At 40.4% G+C, this 23,193-nt stretch overlaps 1 protein-coding gene and 1 pseudogene across 5 annotated transcripts in view; both read left to right on the forward strand.

Moving 5' to 3' along the window:
• Positions 1 to 23,193, forward strand: part of ZMPSTE24 (zinc metallopeptidase STE24) — a 41,950-nt gene that overhangs the window by 1,381 nt on the left and 17,376 nt on the right. For 2 of the 5 annotated variants that reach the window (XM_043578723.1, XM_043578727.1), the window contains exons 2-7: positions 1,466 to 1,612; positions 8,717 to 8,803; positions 10,434 to 10,550; positions 11,356 to 11,508; positions 13,036 to 13,177; positions 19,200 to 19,384. In XM_043578723.1, the coding sequence (XP_043434658.1) occupies positions 1,466 to 1,612; positions 8,717 to 8,803; positions 10,434 to 10,550; positions 11,356 to 11,508; positions 13,036 to 13,177; positions 19,200 to 19,384 (831 nt within the window). The remainder of the gene's footprint in view (positions 1 to 1,465; positions 1,613 to 8,716; positions 8,804 to 10,433; positions 10,551 to 11,355; positions 11,509 to 13,035; positions 13,178 to 19,199; positions 19,385 to 23,193) is intronic. The other 3 variants (XM_043578726.1, XM_043578724.1, XM_043578728.1) reach the window with 3 other exon arrangements.
• Positions 13,185 to 15,103, forward strand: LOC122482150 (annotated as a pseudogene).

The raw sequence follows: 23,193 nt of genomic DNA on the forward strand, positions 1-23,193 counted from the left end.
TTTCTTTTTCTTTCTTTTTTTTTTTTTTTTTTTTTTTTTTTTGTCTTTTTAAAAAGTAATCTCTATGCCCAATGTGGGGCTCAAACTCATGACCCCAGGATCAAGAGTCACATGCTCTACCAACTGAGCCAGCTGGGTGCCCCTTAGTTCAGGATCTTTAAAGAGGTGTTAAGCTGTATAGCACTAAGTTCTCTGACATAGATATCTTTGGATAACTTTATTAGTACAGAATCTTGAGGTCCTAAAGAAGATCCTTTGGATAAGGTAAACACAGTATATAGTGTCTAAATTGAGGGGCTTGTTGAACATCTATCTGTCTTACTTTAACGATAAGCCCAGTTACAGTAACTGCTTTTTGAGAATTTCTCCTTTACTCAATTATGCTTTAATTTTTTAAATGTTTTTTATTTATTTTTGAGAGAGCGACAGAGAATGACTGGGGGTGGGGCAGAGAGAGGCCTCAGGCTCTTAACTGTCAGCACAGAGCCTGATGTGGGGCTTGATCCCAAACTGTGAGATCATGATCTGAACCGAAGTCAGATACTTAACCGACTGAGCCATCCAGGCACCTCCTCAGTTGTGCTTTAATGTAATGCCTTTTATTGAGGGTTTGGTAAGGTGCCCAACAACGTATAGGGAAGCCATGTGTCATAAAACCATTGTAGGAGATACTGTCCATTATATTGCTTAGTTTCTGTGCCCTGTATTATGTCCCGTGGTCTGAAATTTACCATTTCGAATTTGGCATAATGATAAAGTTTGTCTTTTATTTTTTTAATTTTAGAGATAAGAGTGTGTGAGCAGGGGGGAGGGGTAAATGGGAGAGGTAGAGAACCTTAAGCAGGCTCCATGCTCAGTGCCGAGCTCCACCCTGGGCTCGATCCCACTACCCTGGAATCATGATCTGAGCCAAAATCGAGTTGGATGTTCAACTGACTGAGGCACCCAGGTGCCCCAAGTCTGTCTCTCTTGAAGACCTGATCTGTTTCCATTTGTCATTCCTCAGATTTCTCTGAATTTAGTTTCCAGGACCAAGTTTAGTAATTAGCTACAATATCTGTTAATACTTACGGCTAGCATGGCTTCCTTCTCCTTTCCATGAGTTTGTTTTCTATATTATATAGGATGTATGTTTTTCTTGGAGTGAGTGGTACATCACCCTTTGTACATCACCATTTGTGATGTACTACATGTGCAGACTGAAGTGTGATGACAGCCCTGATTTTAATTTTCCCTTGTCAGCTAGCCTCCGAGTCTCTTGTTCTGCTTTTACTTTGCTGCGTCAGTTGTCTTCGCGGTCAATGCACTTGATCAAACGTAATATTTGTGTATATGTAAAGCAAATTCAGTAGGCTTAAGTGACAGGTTAAGGCTGTAACTACTCAGTGTTTGATCATAAATGACTATTGTAATAAATAAGGCGTTGGCTTGACTGTCTCAAAGTGTTTTCTTCAAAATATTTCAGAGACGGATATATAAAACAACAACTCATGTACCACTGGAGTTAGGACAGATCATGGATTCAGAAACCTTTGAGAAATCCCGACTGTATCAGCTGGATAAAAGTACTTTCAGCTTCTGGTCAGGACTCTATTCAGAGATTGAAGGCACTGTGAGTAAATTACTTTCTGGAGAGACAACTTATCGAAATGTTTAGTACTCTGTAATGTTGGTTTTCATTTTGTATTCTTGTGACACAAAAGAGGGTACCATATCTACACATCCTAGAATGCTTTTTTAACCTTTGTTACTAGTAATAATGGGTGTGGAGCAAAAGAGGCTCATACATAATTGTTAGTGAGTTGAAAACTGTGGCATATGATAGCTATCGTAGGTCAGGTGTGAAAAAGAACCTTCTATTATAAGATATTAAGATCTTTTTTTTTTTTTTAGTTTATTTATTTAAATTTTTTTTTTTTTTTTTTTTTTTTTTTTTTACATTTATTTATTTTTGAGAAACAGAGTGAGACAAAGCATGAGCGGGGCAGGGGCAGAGAAAGAAGGAGACACAGAATCTGAAGCAGGCCCCAGGCTCTGAGCAAGCAGTCAGCACAGAGCCTGATGCAGGGCTCGAACTCATGGACCGTGAGATCATGACCTGAGTCGGACGCCTAGCAGACTGAGCCACCCAGGTGCCCCTATTTATTTTGAGAGAGAGAGAATCCCAAGCAGGCTCTGCACATGAAGTCAGTGCGCAGGGCCTGACACAGGGCTCGAACCCACGAAACCATGAGATCGTGACTTGAGCCAAAATTCAAGAGTTGGATGTTGAACCAACTGAAGCACCCAGGCGCCCCTCTGAGATATTCAGCAGTCTTTACAGGCCTTCCTGCCTCCGTCTTAACTTTTCTACTGCCCTTCACACTGCAACCAAAGGAACCCTGAAGGATAATTCTGATCATGCTGTTCTCCTACATAAAACCTATCACTGGCTCACTGTTTCCTTCTGGGTGCAGTCCAGATTTTTTGGCATGAGTTTTGGGGGTACTTTTGACCTGGCCGTTGCTTACTTCAGCTTCATCTTTTTATGCGTTCCCCCAAATTCTTTCTCCTTTTTTGTCCAGCTTGGTTTCTTGTAACTTTGAGTTTTTTCACATGCTAGTATCTATCAGGGGTGCTCACCTCTACAAGTCCACTCTCTTGCTGGAGGCTGATTAATCCCCACTCTTCCATTAGGTTCCAGCTGAGACATCATCTCTTCTAAGAAGCAGTTTGAGGGGCGCCTGGGTGGCTTAGTCAGTTAAGCCTCTGACTTCACTCATGTCATGATCTCACGTTTCATGAGTTTGAGCCCCAAATCAGGCTCTCTGCTATCAGCACAGAGCCCACTTTGGATCCTCTCTCTCTCTGCCCCTCCCCAGCTCACGTGTGTGCAACGTGCTCTCTCTCTCAAAAATAAACATTTAGAAAAATTATTAAAAAAAGAAAAGAAACCATTTGAATCTTCCCCTGTCCCTCGAGACTGGTTAAGGCAGCATTCTTTCATTATTCCTGTCAGTACTTATCGCATGGTGAGACTGATAGTTCTTTATTTTATTTTATTTTTTAAAGTTTATTTCTTTATCTTGAGAGAGAGAGAGGAAGGGAGAGGATCCCAAGCAGGCTCCGCATCAGGAGCGTGGAGCCTGACATGGGGCTTAAACTCACAAACTGTGAGATCATGACCTGAGCTGAAACCAAGAGTCAGATGCTCAACCAACTGAGCCGCCCAGGCACTCCAGACTGATAATCCCTTAAAGAAAGGATACTTTAAGGTCTTGTAATCATTTGGCATCTAGTGACTGGCATAAAATAAGCATATAATCCGTATTTCTTAAATGAAACAAGTGATGGGTCATTTTTACTTAGTAAAACAGACCCAGTCTTCCCCCCATGCTAAAAGAAGAGAGGCTGTGTAGTGTAGAGCAGTGTTTCTCAGTCTTTTCTTCATGATCACCCCTGGCCCTGTATCTTTTTAGACATTTTTTTCTTTTATTAAAAAAATTTTTTTTAAAAGGTATCTATTTTTGAGAGAGAGAGAGAGAGAGAGCGAGCATGAGTGGGGGAGGGGCAGAGAGAGAGGGAGACACAGAATCCGAAGCAGGCTCCAGGTTCTCGGCTGTCAGCACAGAGCCCAATGCGGGGCTCGAACTCACAGACCGTGAGATCATGACCTAAGCCAAAGTTGGATGCTTAACCGACTGAGCCACCCAGGTGCCCTTAGACATTTTTTTCTTAATCACCCCTCCATGAAATTTTAATACCACAGATACACTGTATATCTGTTTCTGTACTATATGTATGTATATCTGTGCTTTGTAAATAAAATGAGTAAGGTTTCTCTTCATTCCCAAACACCAGTTGTTGGTTTTCCACCTCCAAGAACAATTGAAGGTACATGGTGCGGAGGTTAAGAACCCAGGTGGCTTGAGTCTGAATCTCAGTTCTACCATACCAGCTCTGGGGCCTCAAGCAAGCCACCACTTCTGTGCCTCAGTTTTCTCGTCTGTTAAAATTGTGTAGTGATATTTCCTCATTTGTAGTGTTGTTGAGAGGATTAAATGAGTTAATATGTGTGAGAAGATTCGAAAAGTTCCTGATCCATTATCAATGCTCTCTGTAAGTGTTGGCCATTATTATTATTATCATCGTGATCGTGATTATCATCACTATTCCTCTAGACCTCTTTTAAATCTCCAGTACCACTAAGAGAAAGATTCCTAAATTGAAAATAAATGAGGTCACGGGCGCCTGGGTGGCGCAGTCGGTTAAGCATCCGACTTCAGCCAGGTCACGATCTCGCAGTCCGTGAGTTCGAGCCCCGCGTCAGGCTCTGGGCTGATGGCTCAGAGCCTGGAGGCTGTTTCCGATTCTGTGTCTCCCTCTCTCTCTGCCCCTCCCCCATTCATGCTCTGTCTCTCTCTGTCCCAAAAATAAATAAACATTGAAAAAAAAAATTAAAAAAAAAGAAAATAAATGAGGTCAGCTACCATAATTGTTTCTTCAGTTTAAGAGAAGAAACCAGCTGTTCAGAGCTTTGTTAAATGATGAAAACATTTCCAGCTGGTCACAAAATTTTCCTTGACAGTTACGGACTAGTGTGATTAGAACCAAATTATTACAAGTCTTTCCTATTTCCTCAGGATGATGCAAAGTAGCGAAAAGTTAAGGAGAAGAGTTAAATCTTATCTGAAAAACAAAATTCATTTGGCTTTTAGGATATGTTGCAATTACTAGTAATTAGTCTTCTCAATGTTGATTTTTTAAATTATATTTTTTACAAGTCCAAGCCTGGTTTAGTTACAGAGGTATTGAAGATTAGTATCGAAACTTGATGCTTTCCAACCAAGCCAGGCTTTATTGTGGTTTATATTTGGCTTTGATTAGTTTATCTGAAGCATTTCTTTTGTTAAGGTCCAACTGTGAAATCATCCTTCAGAGGGAGAGATGGAAGCAGAGGTGGTGAATTTAGACACCGTTCTCTTTCCTCACTGATGTTTGATTCTGTGAAGTTCTTTGGCTTACCCCTCACAGGGCCATTATAAAAAGACAGGCAAAACATTTTCAGTCTCTTTCGTTGTCACTAGTAAACAGTTCCAGGAAAGATGGGCAGTAGCTTGGTTGTTACAGTTGGTGAGCATGGGGGTGGTCTAGTTTGTTCCAAGAGATGACAGAGACAGGGAAAACACATATAGAAAGAGAGCTTTGTAATGTGCCTGTTTGATGTTACAACAGTGCTTTGAGGTAGAAAGGGTAGGCATTGTTATTCCCTTTTTATGGATGAGAAGGTGGAGGCTCAGAGAAATTAAATGGCTTGTCCATTTAACGGCCAAGTGACGATAATAAGTGGGAGAAGTGGGTTTCAAACTCTGCTCTTCTGAGTCTTTAAAATTGCATTGAAGAAACCATTCTTAAAACTCTAGGGACCACATCATAAATGTGCTGAATTTATCCTTGAGGAGTTAGTAGCTCTATTTACCGTTCGATGGGAAGCATTTTGTGTTACTTTGAAATCCTGTTCTGTTTGAAGACAGGTTCATTAATTCCTATTTTGTGTTGATTAAAATTAATAAGTTTTTATATTTTGGTCACAAAGAACAAGTGCAAAGATTGATTTAAACTTTTTGTTGCCTCTTTTTTTCTATCCGAAGGAACATAAGCAGAGGCCTTGTGTGACCAATTACAGGTGCCACTGTTCACACAAATGTGACAGAGCACCCAGAGAGAAGGTGTCCAGCCTTTCTGAGACAGACTTTCCTGGTGTCTCACAAATGTCAGTGAAGAGCCTGATCAGGAAGTGGAAGGGCTGGACAGTCGAGGAGGGCAGTGTAGCAACATTGAAATTGTTGCTTTTCCAATTTCTGTGGGTTTCTGAGTGAGCACCTTGGCCTTCTTGAGCCTCGTTTTTTCCCCTCTTTGTGATGAGAAGCCGATACATATTATACCACATCTCACATGGTTTGTAGCAAGGACTGAATGAATGAGATAATGTCAATGAAGCCATTAGTACACTGCTCGATACATAGCAGTCACTTCGTCACTGGGTTTCTTTGGGCAAGTAACTTTAACCTCTGATTTTAGGTGTCTCATCTATAATGTGGTAATGACTATATGTCTTGCCTGCTTTGCAAGAGTCTAGTGGGATCTTATGTTTAAGAGTGATGGAGTTGTGGGGCGCCTGGGTGGCTCAGTTGGTTAAGCATCTGACTTCGGCTCAGGTCATGATCTCATGGTCCGTGAGTTCAAGCCCCGCATCAGGCTCTGTGCTGATAGCTCAGAGCCTGGAGCCTGTTTCAGATTCTGTGTCTCCCTCTCTCTCTGACCCTCCCCCGTTCATCCTCTGTCTCTCTCTGTTTCAAAAATAAATAAACGTTAAAAAAATATTATAAAAAAAAAGTGCTGGAGTTGTTTTTGTTGGGCTCATTAGTTCTTGTTATAAGACATCCCTGCAGCCTGCTCAGTGAGATTATCAATAGAGGGAAACTTTACTGTTCACTGTGTTTTATATTTCATTTCCCAAAGTATACTAAACAAGGTTTGCGACAGCAGTTTCTAAAAGCATTCCGAGATGCATTTCAAGTTCATATTAAAACCACCCTTGGGGCGCCTGGGTGGCGCAGTTGGTTAAGCGTCCGACTTCAACCAGGTCACGATCTCGCAGTCCGTGAGTTCGAGCCCCGCGTCAGGCTCTGGGCTGATGGCTCAGAGCCTGGAGCCTGTTTCCGATTCTGTGTCTCCCTCTCTCTCTGCCCCTCCCCCGTTCATGCTCTGTCTCTCTCTGTCCCAAAAATAAATAAACGTTGAAAAAAAAAATTAAAAAAAAAATAAAACTACCCTTGATACGTACTTAAAAGCTGGACTTTTAATAATAGGTGTTTTAACGTTTCACCAGAAGGCTTATAAATCCTTAATTTTGCATTATTTATTAGGATTAAGAACAGGATGAAAGAAGTGCCGTCTCAACTCGATTAGTTCAACAGGCGGTGCATATACCAGACAGTGGTGCCAAAGCATATCTTTTGGGAAGACGGGGTTTACATCCAAGATTGGGTTAGATGAGATAGCTGGACGAAGAGTTAAGGGAGCCTTTAAGACAGCAATTTATTAAACCCAAGATTTTCAGACTTTGGTGACTGTGCCTGGAGACTGCCAGGCTCCACTTCCAGTTCCTGATTCAGTGGTTCTGGGGTGGAGCCCGAGTATTTGCATTTCTGACACATTCCCAGGTGATGCTGCTGCTGCTGCTGCTGTACAGAAACTATATTTGAGGTCCATGGTATTAAACCAACCCAGCATACAGGGAAACATCTAAAAGATAGATGGCACCAAGTGTGGGTGAGATTGTAGGGAACAGGAGCCCTCCAGTACTGCCGATGAGGGTGTAATTTGGCGTAAACACTGCAGAGAACAAGCTGATCATAATACCAAATGCATTTACCAATCATTGTGGATGGATCTAAAAATATATAGAGTGTAAAAAGCAAGTTGTAGAATAAGTACAATATGATGTTATTTATATATAGTCTCAAAAAGCATATATAAATCACTATGTTATTTATGGATACATATATAAAAATGGAAAGTAGATTGGAAGGCTTCCCATGAAATATACGATAGTGCCAAAACCTGTCAAAACCACAATGAACCGTGTGTGAACCAATGAAAATATTGTGCTTCTAACCAAGGAGTGTGATTGATCGTTGTGTTCCTGAGACTCCAGGGAAAGGAAAACTAAACCGATTCCTCTTTAGTTCCATAAACTTAGTATCTGTTGTGGCAGGTTGTGTTTTGTAAGCATGCATTCTTTGCAGATTTTAAGAGCAGCTTGCTCATTCCAATGTCATGGTGATTTGGTGAATATCTTTGTTCACTGTATCTGCCCAAGACAAAGGGTGGTGCTGAGAAGGGGGCCCCCTCCTATGAAACCCTGACTCCTACCTCAAGATTCACCTTTTCCTTACCTGGGGAAAGCACAGATATCCCATTCTGTCCCTCAGTTTGGTAAGTGGACCTAACTCTCCCCTTACACTGATACTGATACTTTGTCCTGACGGATGGGGGCTGTTTCCTTTTAGGCGAAAGCCACTTAGGGAGCCACATAGCCTTGGTCAGATCCCATTTATGTGACTCATTAGCCGTGAGATTCTGGATAAATTGCTTACCTTTTCTAAGTTTAGTCCCTGATCCATAAAACTTTTGTTGTGGTCTTTTGGCAAATTTATTTATTTATTTATTTATTCATTCATTCATTCATTCATTCATTCATTTATTTTACAGCTTCACTTTATAGAGACATAATTCCCATACCATCCTAATTTATCCGTATAAAATGTACAGGCATAAATACTTTACCAGGCTAAACTTAGTATCTCAATTGGTTTGTATCCACGTAAATGCATATTTTAGCCTAAATAAGATAGGTCTCTTTTTTCTTCAGAGATAATTATTTTGTCCTTTTTTCTTTTCTTTTTTATGTTTTATTTATATTTTGAGAGAGTACGAGTGGGGGAGGGGCAGGAAGAGAGGGGGACAGAGGATCTGAAGCAGGTTCTGCACTGATAGGCTGACAACAGAGAATGCAGGGCTTGAAGTCACGGACCACAAGATCATGACCTGAGCCGAAGCAGGATGATCAACTGAGCTACCCAGGCGCCCCCTGTCCCTTTTTCTTTATGAAATGTTCTCATCTGATAATTTCTAGTCTTCAAATTTAACCAAAGTATGTCTTGTTTTATAGCTTATTCTTCTTTTTGGAGGAATTCCTTATCTCTGGAGACTTTCTGGACGGTTCTGTGGCTATGCTGGCTTTGGACCAGAATATGAGGTATGTGATTCATTAGCATATATATTTTAGAGTCTTACTTTTTGCTTGGCTAGCTATACATGGAAGTTAATTTTTTGGCTCTGTCTTAGGCTTGCTTCTCCGTTTGTACAATCCTTGTCCACACATGCTATGTTAGGATAATACTAGTTATTGTAGCACACTCCAGAATTTCAATAGCTTATCACAATACTTTATTTCTCAATCACAGAATAGCCTCGCGTGAGTAATTTTGGCCAACAGGTGACATTCTTCCACATGGGAGCCAGGGACCCAGTCTCTTTTCATCTTATGGCTGTGCCGTCTCCTGAGTGCCCCAGAGTTCTCTGCGTCCAACAGGCAGGTGGAATGAGGGGGTGGAGAAAGTACATCCTCTTCTTAATTCCCTTGGCTCTGTAGTATCCTTTGCATTCACATCTTGCTGGTGAACCAGTCATTTAGTCTCAGATGTAAGGGAACGGGGGAATGTGCGCTCCAGTTAGACAAGCTATTTCTCAGGGACAACCCCTTCCTTCCAGTGAAAGGGGAAACAAGAATTTTGTTGAACCCACTCAACAGACGCTCTGTACCATACGCAGTTAGCACATACTTCAAACAGGGACAGGGAATGTATCTTTGAGAGTCTCCTTGGAGCTCCTTGAGTCGACTACCCATTCTTACAGAAGTTCCATTCCCTGGGCAAAGCCCTAAGCCTGAGACTCCCTGACCTGTGGTGGATGCTAGGACACTGCCTCCTGACTTCTTGTTGGAAATTGCCAACTCTCTTCCCTCTTTCCTGATTGTTTATTTGAAATGATGGCTTTCTTCTACATGTATAGGTACCTTGGGTTTTAATTCAGCTCATCCTATGTTCCTTTTCTGTATACCTTTTTCTAAATCAGCCAAACTCTTTTTTTTTTTTTTTTTGACATTTATTCATCTTTGAGATGACAGAGAGAGACAGCATGAGCGGGGAAGGGGCAGAGAGAGGGAGACACAGAATCCGAAGCAGGCTCCAGGCTCTGAGCTGTCAACACAGAGCCCGACATGGACTCAAACTCACAAACTGTGAGATGATGACCTGAGCCGAAGTCGGACGCTCAACCGACTGAGCCACCCAGGCGCCCCTCAGCCAAACTCTTTAAAGACATGATCTAGTATAAGTTTCTCTGCCTTGTCCCAACCAGGCTTGCCATCTTGTCCTCTTCCACTTACAGGGTGCTCTTTTCTCTCTCCGTGCTTTTGTAAATTGCAAGGAATTCTTCCTTTCCTTGTCTCTCCTGTCCCTTTAGTTTACCTCTTCAGAGTGGCATCCTGAGTCTCCTCAGCCTTGTAAGCCTTGCAAGCCTTGCTTGAATTTACCAGCATATGTAGCTGTCTCTCATTTTTTGGTTCTTTTAACCATTTTGTCTATATGGCTTCAGGTGACTTTCACATAGTGCCTATGTAATAAAAGAAACATTGTTTTATTGCCTCCTCTGGCAAGTAAACTCTGAGATACAGATGTTGTTTCAGACTTTGTAACCCATAGAATCAAGCTTGAAATCTTGTAAGTACTCAGCAACTTCCTATTGATTTGTTCACTAATCATTCATTTGAAGAAGGAATTAATATTACACTATAAAAACCGCCGCTGTTTTCTTCTTGTGTTTAGATCACTCAGTCCTTGGTGTTTCTCCTGTTGGCTACGCTTTTCAGTGCATTGACTGGTTTGCCATGGAGTCTTTATAATACTTTTGTGATAGAAGAAAAGCATGGTTTCAATCAACAGGTAAACTAGAGAATGTAAATATTCTCTTTTATTTATTTTTTTATTAAAAATTGTTTTTAATGTTTATTTATTTTTGAGAGAGAGGGAGAGAGAGTGAGAGCAGGGGAGAGGAGGAGAGAAAGGGAGAGAAAGGGAAAGGAGAGAGAAAGGAGACACATGACCTGAGCCGAAGTCGGACGACCAACTGACTGAGCCACCCAGGCGCCCCTCAAATATTCTCCTGTAAATATAAAGACTTCTTTGTGCTTTTTTTCCCCTCTGCTGGTACTAATTGAAGCATAATTTGCTATTTTAGAGCATGAATTCAGTGAAGGAAAAGGAACTGCAGATCATAGGTTAAAGTCTTGCCATAAACTCTTCTAGTCTAGTATCCTTTTGCTAACATTTAAATGGGTTGATTTTTGAACTGTAAAATGCCAGACATTTACTTGTCGTCTTAGACTACCTAGTGTCATATAATATAGACTCACTGCCTTTTAACTGTTAAAATTTCTTTAATAGGGACGCCTGGGTGGCTCAGTTGGTTAAGCATCTGACTTCGGCTCAGGTCATGATCTCATGGCTCGTGAGTTCGAGCCCCGTGTTGGGCTCTGTACTGACAGCTCAGAGCCTGGAGCCTGCTTCAGGTTCTGTGTCTTCCTCTCCCTGCCCCTCCCCGACTTGTGCTCTGTCTCACTCTCTCTTTCTCAAAAATAAATAAACATTAAAAAAAATTAAAAATAAAATTATGTATCCTTTATATTCACTTATTATTTACTTTAAAAGCAGTTTCTCATTTTCTTGTGATGATCTTTTCTTTTTTCAGACTTTGGGCTTCTTCATGAAAGATGCAGTCAAGAAATTTATCGTGACTCAATGCATTTTATTGCCTGTGTCTTCACTTCTACTTTATATTATTAAAATTGGGGGAGACTATTTTTTTATATATGCCTGGCTGTTCACATTAGTTGTTTCTCTGGTGAGTAAAATCGTTGTTTCATTTTCTTTTACAAAATTTTCTTGGCAAGATAACTATGATTTAATCTTCATTAGCATGCAAACAGTTCTTGAGAAGCAAATGAAATATAAATAAGTGGTCATCTAAATTTCCCCCTTGGTTTCTGCTTTTGGGTATAGAAATAGGAGAACTGACCCTGACCGTAGATTTTTTTTCTCCTTACGCTGACTCGGATCCTAGAAGCTGGTTATTAGTTACCGTTAATAGTTGTCAGGCAGTTTTGGGCTGTGCATTTGTGAGTTGTCACCAGAATGGATGACTAGGTTTGATCTTTCAGTCCCTCTTTACTGAGCTCCAGTGCCTAAACATCATGGATGTTTTGAAGGGAGACTAGATTTAAGAGCGATAAGAAAAAGAAACCCTAAACCTGCCTGATTTTTTTCTGCCCTCTTTCCCCTGCTTTTTCCCTCCTCCATTCGTGCTTTTTTATCCCTTCTTCTCTGTTCCCTTCCCCCTTGCTCCTCACTTCTCTTCTCCCTTTTCTCCCCTCCCCTCTCTTCCTTCTCCCTCCCTTCCCTCTCACCCCATATCTTCCCTTCCTCACATCTTTGCTTCTTCTCTCTACCATATTCTAAACTACTTCACAACGCACACACTACAACACAATGAAAACAGTCTGTTCACAGCTCCCAGAAAATAGCATCTATCAGCTCTTCAACTCCTGTGATGATGAGGTGTATTTTAGTCTGAATTGCCATGGTGCTCACTGCTTCACTTTCCACTGGTGGGATCAAGCTCCAAGAACAGGTGCTAGTTGGATTTGCACATATCTGTGTATGGCCAATGAAGTGAGAGGAAAGAGCAGACAGAATGTTCCAGAAATGCTTAAGGAAGTGCCATTTCAACCTCAGTGTACACTGTGGGTAATTAATTTTTTACACTACAGGTAATTAATTTTAGTAGACCACCCAAATAATAGCACACAATCAAGCTCTAGTAATTAATTTTTAGCAAAGAATGCAGGTCTCTCGTGATTACTCTGAAAGGCAGAATTCCAAGTTATGATGGGCTTATGAAGTAGCAGAAAGTCCCAAGATAGTTTTTGAGTGGACCATTTGACTTTTCAATTATTACCACATAGAGACTACTCACTTTGATTTAATTTAACAGATACTGAACACTTATTATCTGGTAGTATTTGGCGTTGGGAATACCAGAACAAATGAAAAGATCCATGTTCTCAAGGGTAGATCATGTAGTTGTTTTAATATGATTGAATCTGTATAAATGACAGTGTTTCTTTAAGAACGTATTCATAGGGCCGCCTAGGTGGCTTACCCCAGTGGGGCTCTGCTGACAGCTCGGAGCCTGCTTAGGATTCTCTGTCTCCCCTTCTCTCTTTGTCTCTCTCTCCATCCTCCTCTGTGCATTCTCTTTCTCTCTGTCTCTCTCTCTCAGAAATAAATAAACATTTTAAAAAATGATGGAAAGTCAGATTTCTAAAAAAAAAAAGCATACTCATAGGTTGTTCTGACATTTATTTTTCAGGTGCTTGTCACAATCTATGCTGATTATATTGCCCCTTTATTTGACAAGTTCACACCTCTGCCTGAGGGAAAGCTTAAACAAGAAATTGAAGTAATGGCAAAGAGTATTGACTTTCCTTTGACTAAGGTGTATGTTGTTGAAGGTAAGGCTATCCGGGGGTAAGGAGGTTTTACTCAAGTGTTTTGATTTGTTAGGATTTTACAATTTGGCTTCTGAAGATTTCTAGGACTTGGTGGCAGAGTCCAGGGATAGAAACTGGTAGCCTGATACCAAGCCTGCTCTTACCTGCAGCTGTGTTGGGTTGGCTTTACCGTGTTGGTTTTAAGTTTTGGCCAAGGCCTTTTTCACTGCTAGTTGTATCATGTATATGACACTGGTTTAGATACTTCTGTTACCTTCCTGGCTCCCTCAGGGAATGGAGTTGGACTTTCGCATAGTCTAGTTCCACTTAGCTCTAGTTGGGGGCTTATAAAATAAAACCAGTGATGCTGGCTTTGTCTCATCCAACAAAACTTCCAGTGTTCTGGAGGAGTCCAATTTCACTTGCACATACACCAGAAACTGTAGTACCATTGGATACTTCAGATTAGTTGTTCTCTGCTTTTTTGATGTTTGCTTTTGAGAGTTAAGCTATGTATTAGCTTACATAAGACTACTAAAGTCTTAAGCCCAAAAAGACGTAGAGTAAAACTATTGTATGATACCATGACTTTCAGAATCTATAAATTAAAAGCCATGTAAATGTGTGAGGCACTGGTTCTGCCTCTGCCAGTGGGATCTTGGACGAATCCCTTCACGCCTCTCCGTTTCGCGTTTGCTTCTCTAAACCATAGTTTGGCAAACGTTTTCTGTAAAGGGCTAGTCAATAAATATTTGAGGCTTTGTGGGCCACATGGTCTCTGTTGCAGCTGTTGAACCCTGCCATTAATTAGTACAGAAGCAGTCACAGATAATGCATAAGCAAATGAGCATGGCTATGTTCTAATACAATTTTATTTATAAAACCAGGTGGGAAATTAAATTTGTCCTGCAAACCATACTTTGCCCATCACTCCTTTAAATAAAAAAAGGGAAAAAAAAATCAGTGAGAAACAGCTGTACTGAATGAAGGACTAGAACCTGAGAAGTAACTGCAGGGCCAGGGAGAAGAGATGACTGCGATGGGAAAGAATGAATTAACAGCAACTAGAAGAGCATAGACATCTCAGACTTGTAGTGGCTTCTGAGGTTATACAGCCTGGCTGACTGCACAATTGGGACATTTCCATGGGGGAAATGGTAGAAGAATGACAATTCACACTACTTCTTTAGCCTCTGGGATCACTACTCTTTTAGTGAATAGTAAACTGGAAGTGCAGTAATCAGTGCAGAAGCATGGTCTCTGAGGGGTTTTTATTGAAGGGGGCGGCCTGAGTTGCTTATCACTTAAGTTATAATCAGAGAATATGAAATGACAGCTAATAATATCAGAATAGAGGTAATTGATGTGTAAATATATACTGTCAGTGCCATATGGTTTTAGATGAAATAAGGATGGCTTTGTGGAGAATTACAACATGAGCTGGGACTTTATGGAAAATAAGGATTTGGCCTTTTTTTTTTTTTTTTTTCTCACTCCCTGGCCATCTTGTGGGGCCAGCCCACACCTAAGGCAGGAAGACGGTGGCCGCAAAGATGAAAAAGCCACTGGAGTTGATTAACTCTGGGCTGCAAATCAATATGAAAAGTGGAAAGTATGTGCTGGGATACAGGCAGACTCTGAAAATGGTCATCCTGGCCAACAACTGCCTAGCCTTGAGGAAATCTGAACTAGGGTATTATGCCATCCTGGCCAAAACTGGTGTCTGTCCCTACGGTGGCAATAGTATTGAATTGGGCGTAGAACGTGGAAAATACTGTGGAGTATGCACACTGGCTATCATTGATCCAGGTGATTCTGATATAATCAAAGCATTCCAGAACAGACCAATGAAAAGTAAATCATGCAACTTTTTTTTTTTTTTAATATAACTGGCCAGAGCGTGTTTAAAAAAAAAAAAAAGATTTGAGTAGGTGGAGGGTAGCATATGAGAGGTCAGGTTGTGACATCAATAGGCTTGGGTTTGAATCCTGTTTTGTTCTGTTTTTTATAGTTTATTTTTTAATTTACATCCAGGTCAGTTAGCATATAGTGAAACAATGATTTCAGGAGTAGATTCCTTAATGCCCCTTCCCCATTTAGCCCATCCCCCCTGAATCCTGTTTTTATCACAAATTACCTGTGTGACTTTGGCGACTTACCTTTGCTAAATGGAAGTTTACTGATCTGTAATGTATGTTTTTGTTCTTAATAATGATCACAGTCCTCGGAAATACTTTGAATGACTAAGTGTTGTTACTACTAATAACAATACACATTATGGATTTGTAAATTGACAGGGATGTTGTAGTGAAAAGTCAACAACATTCTGTTCTCAGAAAGTACCAGATAGCAGGTGCTGGGCAGAGAATCTAGTGTGATGTGATGCAGGATGACTGAGTAGATACTTTAGATTGGGTCATCAGGCAGGACCTCTCTGAGCAGATGAGTGTTAGCTGACACCTGAAGGAAGGAGCCATCCGTGCTGAGATTAGTAGGAAAACCTTCTAGAGCTTTGTGTCTTCAAGAAACAGAAGAAAGTCCAGTGTGACTCAGCACAGCAGAAGGGTGTTATGACATGAACAGTGTGAGATATACACAGGAGTCAGTCCACACAGGCCTTTGTAAATCACGGTAGGACCTTGGGTTTTATGTTAAGTTCAAGGGGGGAAAATCCATTAGAGGTTTTAGTGACATGGTCTGGTTTGTACTTTTTAAATATTGTGGGTTGCTGTGTGGAGAAAAGGTTGTAGTGGGAGGGCAAGAGTAGCAGCAGGACGAGCAGTTAGGAGACTGTGGTAGGGGTCAGCGAGGAGGTAGGGCAGCTTAGACTAGGACAGTAATTTCTAGAGTGAAGTGGATGCATTGGAGATGTGTTTCAGAGGTAGAGTTGATGGAATTTATTCAGAGATTACCTGTGAAGGAATTGGGGAAAGGGAGACACTTAGGGTAGTGACCTAGATTTTTGGCCTGAGCAGCTGAAAAATGATAGTTTACTGAGATGGGAAAACTGAGCAAAGAGCAGGTTTGTGGGGGATTAAATTCTACTGGATTAAGTTCTACATTTTGAAGTACCTATTGAACACTGTATTAGAGTTCCTCAAGCAGTGATTAGCTCTGAGTGAGCAGTAGAACCAACTGTGGCTAACTGAAGCAGGAAAATTCCTTACTGAATCAATGTTTGATAACTCACAAAGTCACCGGGAAAGTTAAGTTTACAAGCTTGGAAAATGGACTGTTCCCAGGGAGATGAGGAGGTTAGAATCACATTGTAGAACCAGTCTGGTGTGGACCCTGCTCTTGCCTCCTGCTGTTGAATTCAGTAGTTTGCTCCCTTATATCATCCCTACCACTTGTATCCATAGCATTAATTCCTCACTGCCCTGGTTCTTTGCATAATTAGCTAAATCTTGAGAGTCCCCAGGAGGTGCATCTGATTGAACCAGGGCACGGGCTGACTGCCAGAAGTGCTGGGGATGCGACTATCTGGCCTTTTAGATTTCTCAAATGAGAAGCAGTCTCCCACAAGACTTACATGGTGAGAAATTTCCTAAACTCTGCAAGGAGAATTCAACATGGAGCAGGAAAACACACACACACACACACACACACACACACGAATATAAATAACAAATCTGCATTAAAGACCTCCTTGTGGAGATATACAGATGTCAGATAGGCAGCTGGATATATGAGTCTGGAGTTCTAGGGAGAGGTCAGGGCCAGAATATTGATAGGGAAGTATCTGGCACATAGATGGTGTTTAATGCCATGAAGAGGGCACTTAGACAAGAGAAAGGGGCTCAGGTTGAAGTCAGTAGGAGAGGAAGAGCCAGCAATGGAGGCTGAGGAGGGAGAGGCCATTGAGGTAGCAATAAAGCCAGGAGAAAGTGGTGTTTCTTTTAAGACAGGAGAAGAAAGTCTTTCAGGGAAGGAGTGGTCAGCTGTGTCAAATGCTGCTGAGGGGGTGCCTGGCCGGCTGAGTTGGAAGAGTAAGTGACCATTGATCTCGGGGCTGTGAATTTGAGCTCCCATGGGGTGTGGAGATTACATAAATAGATAAAAAATGCTGCTGGTAGGTGAAGGTAAGACATCATAAGACATGAAGACACAAATGGCAGTGCCTTACATTGGTTTTTCAGAATTCTCAAGTATATTACTTCATATCTCAAGTGGTATCATTAACCCATTCAGTAAACAAGCATTATTGAATATACTACATGCCACTACAGTGATACAAAAAGCTTATGGTCTAGAGCAGGGACTCTTAAACTTTAGTGACTATAAGAATATTCTGGAAGTTTTGCTAAAAGACAGATTCTTGGGCTCCATTCCCAGGTGTCTTAGTATCTACTTTTAACAAGCTCCCCTAGGTGATTTTGGTATATGTATTCCTTGAGCTACACTTTAAGATATTAATTTTATTTTATTTATAAGCGTACAGTTTGCTTACTTCCATAAATAAGGCAGCTTCTAAGAAGTATTTTTAATTTAAAAATTAGAATCAAAGGAGACATAAATGAGATAGAAGTGTAAGACCTCTGAATTACACATAACTTTCCAGATGCTGAGGTCCTGAACTACTGACAAAATTGGACCACGTGTTTGACTCTTAATTTCTAGGCAACAAAACCAAAAGATGAAAAAATAAACACATAAATAGGTTAATGTTTATCAAAGTCTTACTATATTCTAAACATATATACTTCTATATATGTAAATATACTGTATTCTAAATATATTGTTGGGGCGCCTGGGTGACTCAGTTGGTTAAGCATCCAACTCCGGCTCAGGTCATGATCTCACCATCTGTGAGTTTGAGCCTGTGTCAGGCTCTGTGCTGACAGCTTGCTCAGAGCCTGGAGCCTGCTCCAGACTCTGTCTCCCTTTCTCTCTGCCCCTGCCCCACTCACACTCTGTCTCTGTCTCTCTCAAAAATAAACATTCAAAAAAATAAAAATACAAATAAATAAACATATATATATATATATTGTTAAGCATATTTTACACTAGAAGTGTGAATAGATACAAAATACACATTTTCTGTGAGACATCTCAAATTCCCAGGAGAAACAAATGTTTTATCATTTCTTCTTTTTAAGAAATGTATATAAGTAATAGTAGTAGTTTATGGATCAGGTGGTATACAATTGATTTACTTAGAATTTCTCATGTAATCTTTAATCCAGTTCAATGAGCTAGAGATTAACCTTTACCATGAACAGGTAAATGAAGCTTAAAGAGATTAAGGAAGTTTCTTAGATTTACACAACTAGTACATGGCAGAGCCAAGATTTGAACCCAAAGTCTGCTTTTAACCACTAATGTCTCTATACAGTGTAGAACATTTAGAAAATAAAGAAAAATATAAAGAATCAAATAAAAAAATCAACCATAGTTCAGCTCCTGTTAGCCACATACTGTTAAGTATGTTCTTTTTTTTTTCCAGTCTTTTAAAAAATAGCTTTAATTTTCTTCTGATTCTAGAAGTAAGTATACTTATTTTAAAAAGCCTTGAAAAGTATAAAGGATGGAACAAAAGTCTAGAGTTCTAACAGCCAATGGTAAACACTTCAATATATTGATATATGTCTTCATAGGCTTGTGTTTATGCTTTTCTATTTACATGTATTTTTTTTTCATGACAATAATGGAACCTTATATACATGAAGTTTTGTATCCTTCACAGTATATTGGTGAACTTTTTTTCCATATTGTTAAGATTCTTTCAAAAGTATTGCTTTTTTCTGGCTGTTTAAATTCCATTTCGCAGCTTTACCGTAATTCAGTCATTCCACTACTGTTGGATATTTAGACTTTCCTTATTGCTGTAAAGCTGTGCTGAGCACAAATATTTGTTGGCAATATGGCAGGAAAACAGACAGTCTCCACTGCTGGTGGTGATTTATGTTGATACATTTTTCTTCAGGTATTAAACAGTTTGAAAATGTTAATGTCCTTTGCAGTAATGCAATTTCTAGGAGTCTCACCAGAGGACCCCAGACTTTTTAATTCTTTTCCATGCTTTGAACTGTCTTTTCCTTAGGATCTAAACGCTCTTCCCACAGCAATGCTTATTTTTATGGCTTCTTCAAGAACAAGCGCATAGTTTTGTTTGACACTCTACTAGAAGAGTATTCTGTACTAAACAAAGCCATCCTGGAGGAGTCTGGCATGGAAGCCCGCAAAGATGGAGAAGGGGACAGTGAAGAAATAAAAGCTAACGTTAAAGTGAGTTTTTCTTTTCCTAAGAGGCCCTGGGCTCAGTTTTTATAAACAGTTACTATGACAGCTCAGAATAATATCAGTTTCTGTGCAGTGAGTGGTGAATTAAAGGAGACTACCAAATAAGAACACCGTGGCACCTTTATAATTCTGGTATTTGGGAGAGACTATCACTATTATTACATGCTAACTACCTCTCAAGCTTTTATAGAATGTACACATGGAAATCGGAAGTGTAAGACAGGAAAATTCTTATGATTATAAGCTGTCTTTAAAACAGGACTTCATATATGTTCTTGATATGTTTATGATCAAAGACTTCCCACAGGTAGGCCAAAGGGGAGATAAACATTTGATTTTTACCTCATTGAGATGCAGAAATGATAGGCTTGGCAATGGAGAGACTTGGATTTGAATCCTGGTTCTGTCATTTAGTAGCTGTGTGTCCTTGGGTACACTATATAGTGTGGTTGGCTTTCTTTTGTTTGTTTGACAAATATTTATGAAACCTATATTCTGTGCTGAGATACTTTGCCTGGCACTAGAAATGCAAAAATAAAGAGGGAAGATCTCAAGAAGCTTGTGATCTGAAGGGGAGAAATATAATTGTAACAGTGAAGCTATGTATACTGAATGCAGGGGGAGCACAGGAGAAGACATGTCTTAAATCTGACTTGAGTCTCAGAAAGCTTTTTCGGGGGGCTCCTGACTGGCTCAGTCAGCAGAGCGTATGACTCTTGATCTAAAGTACCAAGACTAACTGGGGGAAGAAGGGACAATGATAAGAAACAGCACAGTTTTAATCAGGAACAGCCAGCAGTATTTCTATATGTATTGGAATATGCTATTGGCCTTGGTGTCATTCAGAGATGATTTTGGTTCTGTATAACTCTAGGCAATATGTTAAGTTCTCTAAATCATTGATCATTGATCTGTCTCTCTTTTTTTTTTATTATTAAGTTTATTTATTTTGAGAGAAAGAGTTGGGAGGAGGGGCAGAGAGAGAGGGAGAGAATCTCCAGCAGGCTCTCACATGGGGTTCAAACTCACAAACCATGAGATCATGACCTGAACCAAAATCAAGAGTTGGACCCTTAACCAACTGAGCCATGCAGGCAACCCTAGATCATTAATTTCTTTTTTTTATTTTTATTTTTTTATTTTTTTTTCCAACGTTTATTTATTTTTGGGACAGAGAGAGACAGAGCACGAACGGGGGAGGGGCAGAGAGAGAGGGAGACACAGAATCGGAAACAGGCTCCAGGCTCTGAGCCATCAGTCGAACTCATGGACCGCGAGATCGTGACCTGGCTGAAGTTGGACGCTTAACCGACTGCGCCACCCAGGCGCCCCTTTTCTTTTTTTTTTTTTTTTTAATTTTTTTTTCTTTTTTTTAAAGTTGATATATTTTGAGAGAGTGAGCATGCACGTGTGTCATGTGCACAAGATGGTGAGGGGCAGAGAGAAGGAGAAACAGAATCCCAAGCAGGCTCTGAGCCATCAGTACAGAGCCTGGTGCGGGGTTTGAACTCATGAACTGTGAATTCTTAACCTGAGCTGAGATCAAGAGTCAAATACTTAACCGACTGAGCCACCCAGGCACCCCTGAATCATTGATTTCTTAATTAAAAGATGCTGCTGCAGGGTTTCTCAACCTTGGCACTATTGACATTTTGGGCCAGGTGATTTTTATTGTGGGAGGGTATCTTGTGCATCATAGGATATTTAGCAGCATCCCTGGCCTTTCCCCACTACATGCCAGTATCAACCTTCCCTACCACCAACACCTGTTACAACTGAAAATCTCTCCAGAGGTTGCCAGATAGCCCTTGGGGGCAGGGCTTGGGGGGCAAGAACTAGGAAACTAGTTGTGAAACTAGTTCCTAGCAGAACTAGGAAACTAGTTGAGAAACACTGGGCTGAAGCTGCCTGCCTTTAGGGCTCTGAGGATTAAATGAAATGATATAGGTGAGATACTTTGTACTCCATATTATACATTCTAACTACTAGGAAATATTATCATTTGAACACACATTTTGATCCTAAAAAGATAGTCTAATAAAGTGGCCTTGCCTGTTATAAATATGTACACGGGGCAAGATTCTGTGAAGGGATTAAATAGCATTGGGAGAGGGTTAACTCCTGTAATTTAGCTTATTTTTGAAGTAGGGTTATCCTGCCGGTTAGGATGTTGGAATAAAAGTTACTTTGGTTTGACCAAGAGTCAGGATTTTAAGCTAAGAAGAGATCTTAAGGTTATGTCATCAGTAGGAACACTGAAGTCCAGAAAGGGTAACTCGGGGACAGCACAAGGGAATCATGCAAGGTCAGCAGGTCACTCTGCTTAAGAGGTACCCACATCCAGGGATGAGGAACAGGGGTAACATTATAGCCAAACCATGATGTTAGATAGTGGCCCACTGATTTCAAACAGTGTGATGAAATTACTGATCTTTAGTATCTAGGAGAACAGTATTCTTTCTTTCTCCTCTTTCTAGTATTTCTCCTGTTTCTAGGAGAACAGATTCTTTCAGTAAATCTTAAAAAAGATTAGATAGTCTTTTGAAATGTGTTGAGTGGAGTCTCTGAGTTATTTTGCTGGCTTTTTTGCTTTATTTCATTGATAACTACAAATATTTTAGTATCTTTGTATAAGTTACATGATTAAAATACTTTAGACATAGTCCTGAAGAACCTTTAGTGGAAGAGACTAGCCCTGTACACAAATAGCCCATAAATTAAAGCAGAGTGTGGTAAACATCATGAATGGCTGGAATAGTGTGGCTTTTAGAAATTAAGAGGTTAATGAGGATTCTAATAGATAGTTTTCTTTTTTTAAAAATTTTTTAACGTTTATTTATTTTTGAGAAAGAAAGACAGAACATTAATGGGGATGGGCAGAGAGAGAGGGAGACACAGAATCTGAAGCCGGCTCAGGCTTTGAGCTGTCAGCACAGAGCCTGACGTGAGGCTTGAACTCAGGAACCATGAGATCATGACCTGAGCCAAAGTCAGACGCTCAACCAACTGAGCCACCCAGGTGCCCCCTAGTAGACCGTTTTCTTAACCGAGAAGATATTTGAACTAAGCAGAATTTTGACTTGGGAATGGGGCTTTTCAGGTCAAAGTTATGAAATGAATAAAATGATACAGACATAAAAACTACACACTGGCTCTTCTAAGACTAATGATTAAATATATTCTTGTAGATGGGGATGGAAAGGTACACTGGGACCAGTTTGTAAAATTCTTCCTGAAGATGTTGAGTGGTTGTCTCCAATGGCCAGGAAGGTTGATTTGGGTAGAAGCCAAAGCTTGTTTTAGGAAGATTACAGTTTGGTGGCAGCATATAGGATAGAACAGATTGGAGGCAGAGAGACTTCTGGGGCCTAGTGCATCAAGGTAAGCATGAAATAAAGAGAGTCTGCATAGAGTGAGAGGTCAGAATAAGTTCAAGAGTCACAACAAAAGATGGATTTAAAGTACCTGGTGATTGTGCTTGTGGGGAGTGAAGGAAGTCAAAGATTGACTCAACACAGAGAAAGACAAATACCTTATGATTTCACTCATATGTGGAATTTAACAAACAAAACAAACAAGCAAAGGGGAAAAAAGAGAGACCGACAAACAGACTCTTAAGTATAGAGAACAAACTGATGGTTCCCAGAGGGGAGGTGACATGGGGATGAGAGAAATAGGTTAAGGGGATTAAGAGCACACTCATCATGATGAGCACTGAGTAGTGTATAGAATTGTTGAATCACCATATTGTGCACGTGCAATGAGAGAAATAGGTTAAGGGGATTAAGAGCACA

This window comes from Prionailurus bengalensis, chromosome C1 (assembly GCF_016509475.1).
Source record: "Prionailurus bengalensis isolate Pbe53 chromosome C1, Fcat_Pben_1.1_paternal_pri, whole genome shotgun sequence".
NCBI lineage: Eukaryota > Metazoa > Chordata > Mammalia > Carnivora > Felidae > Prionailurus > Prionailurus bengalensis.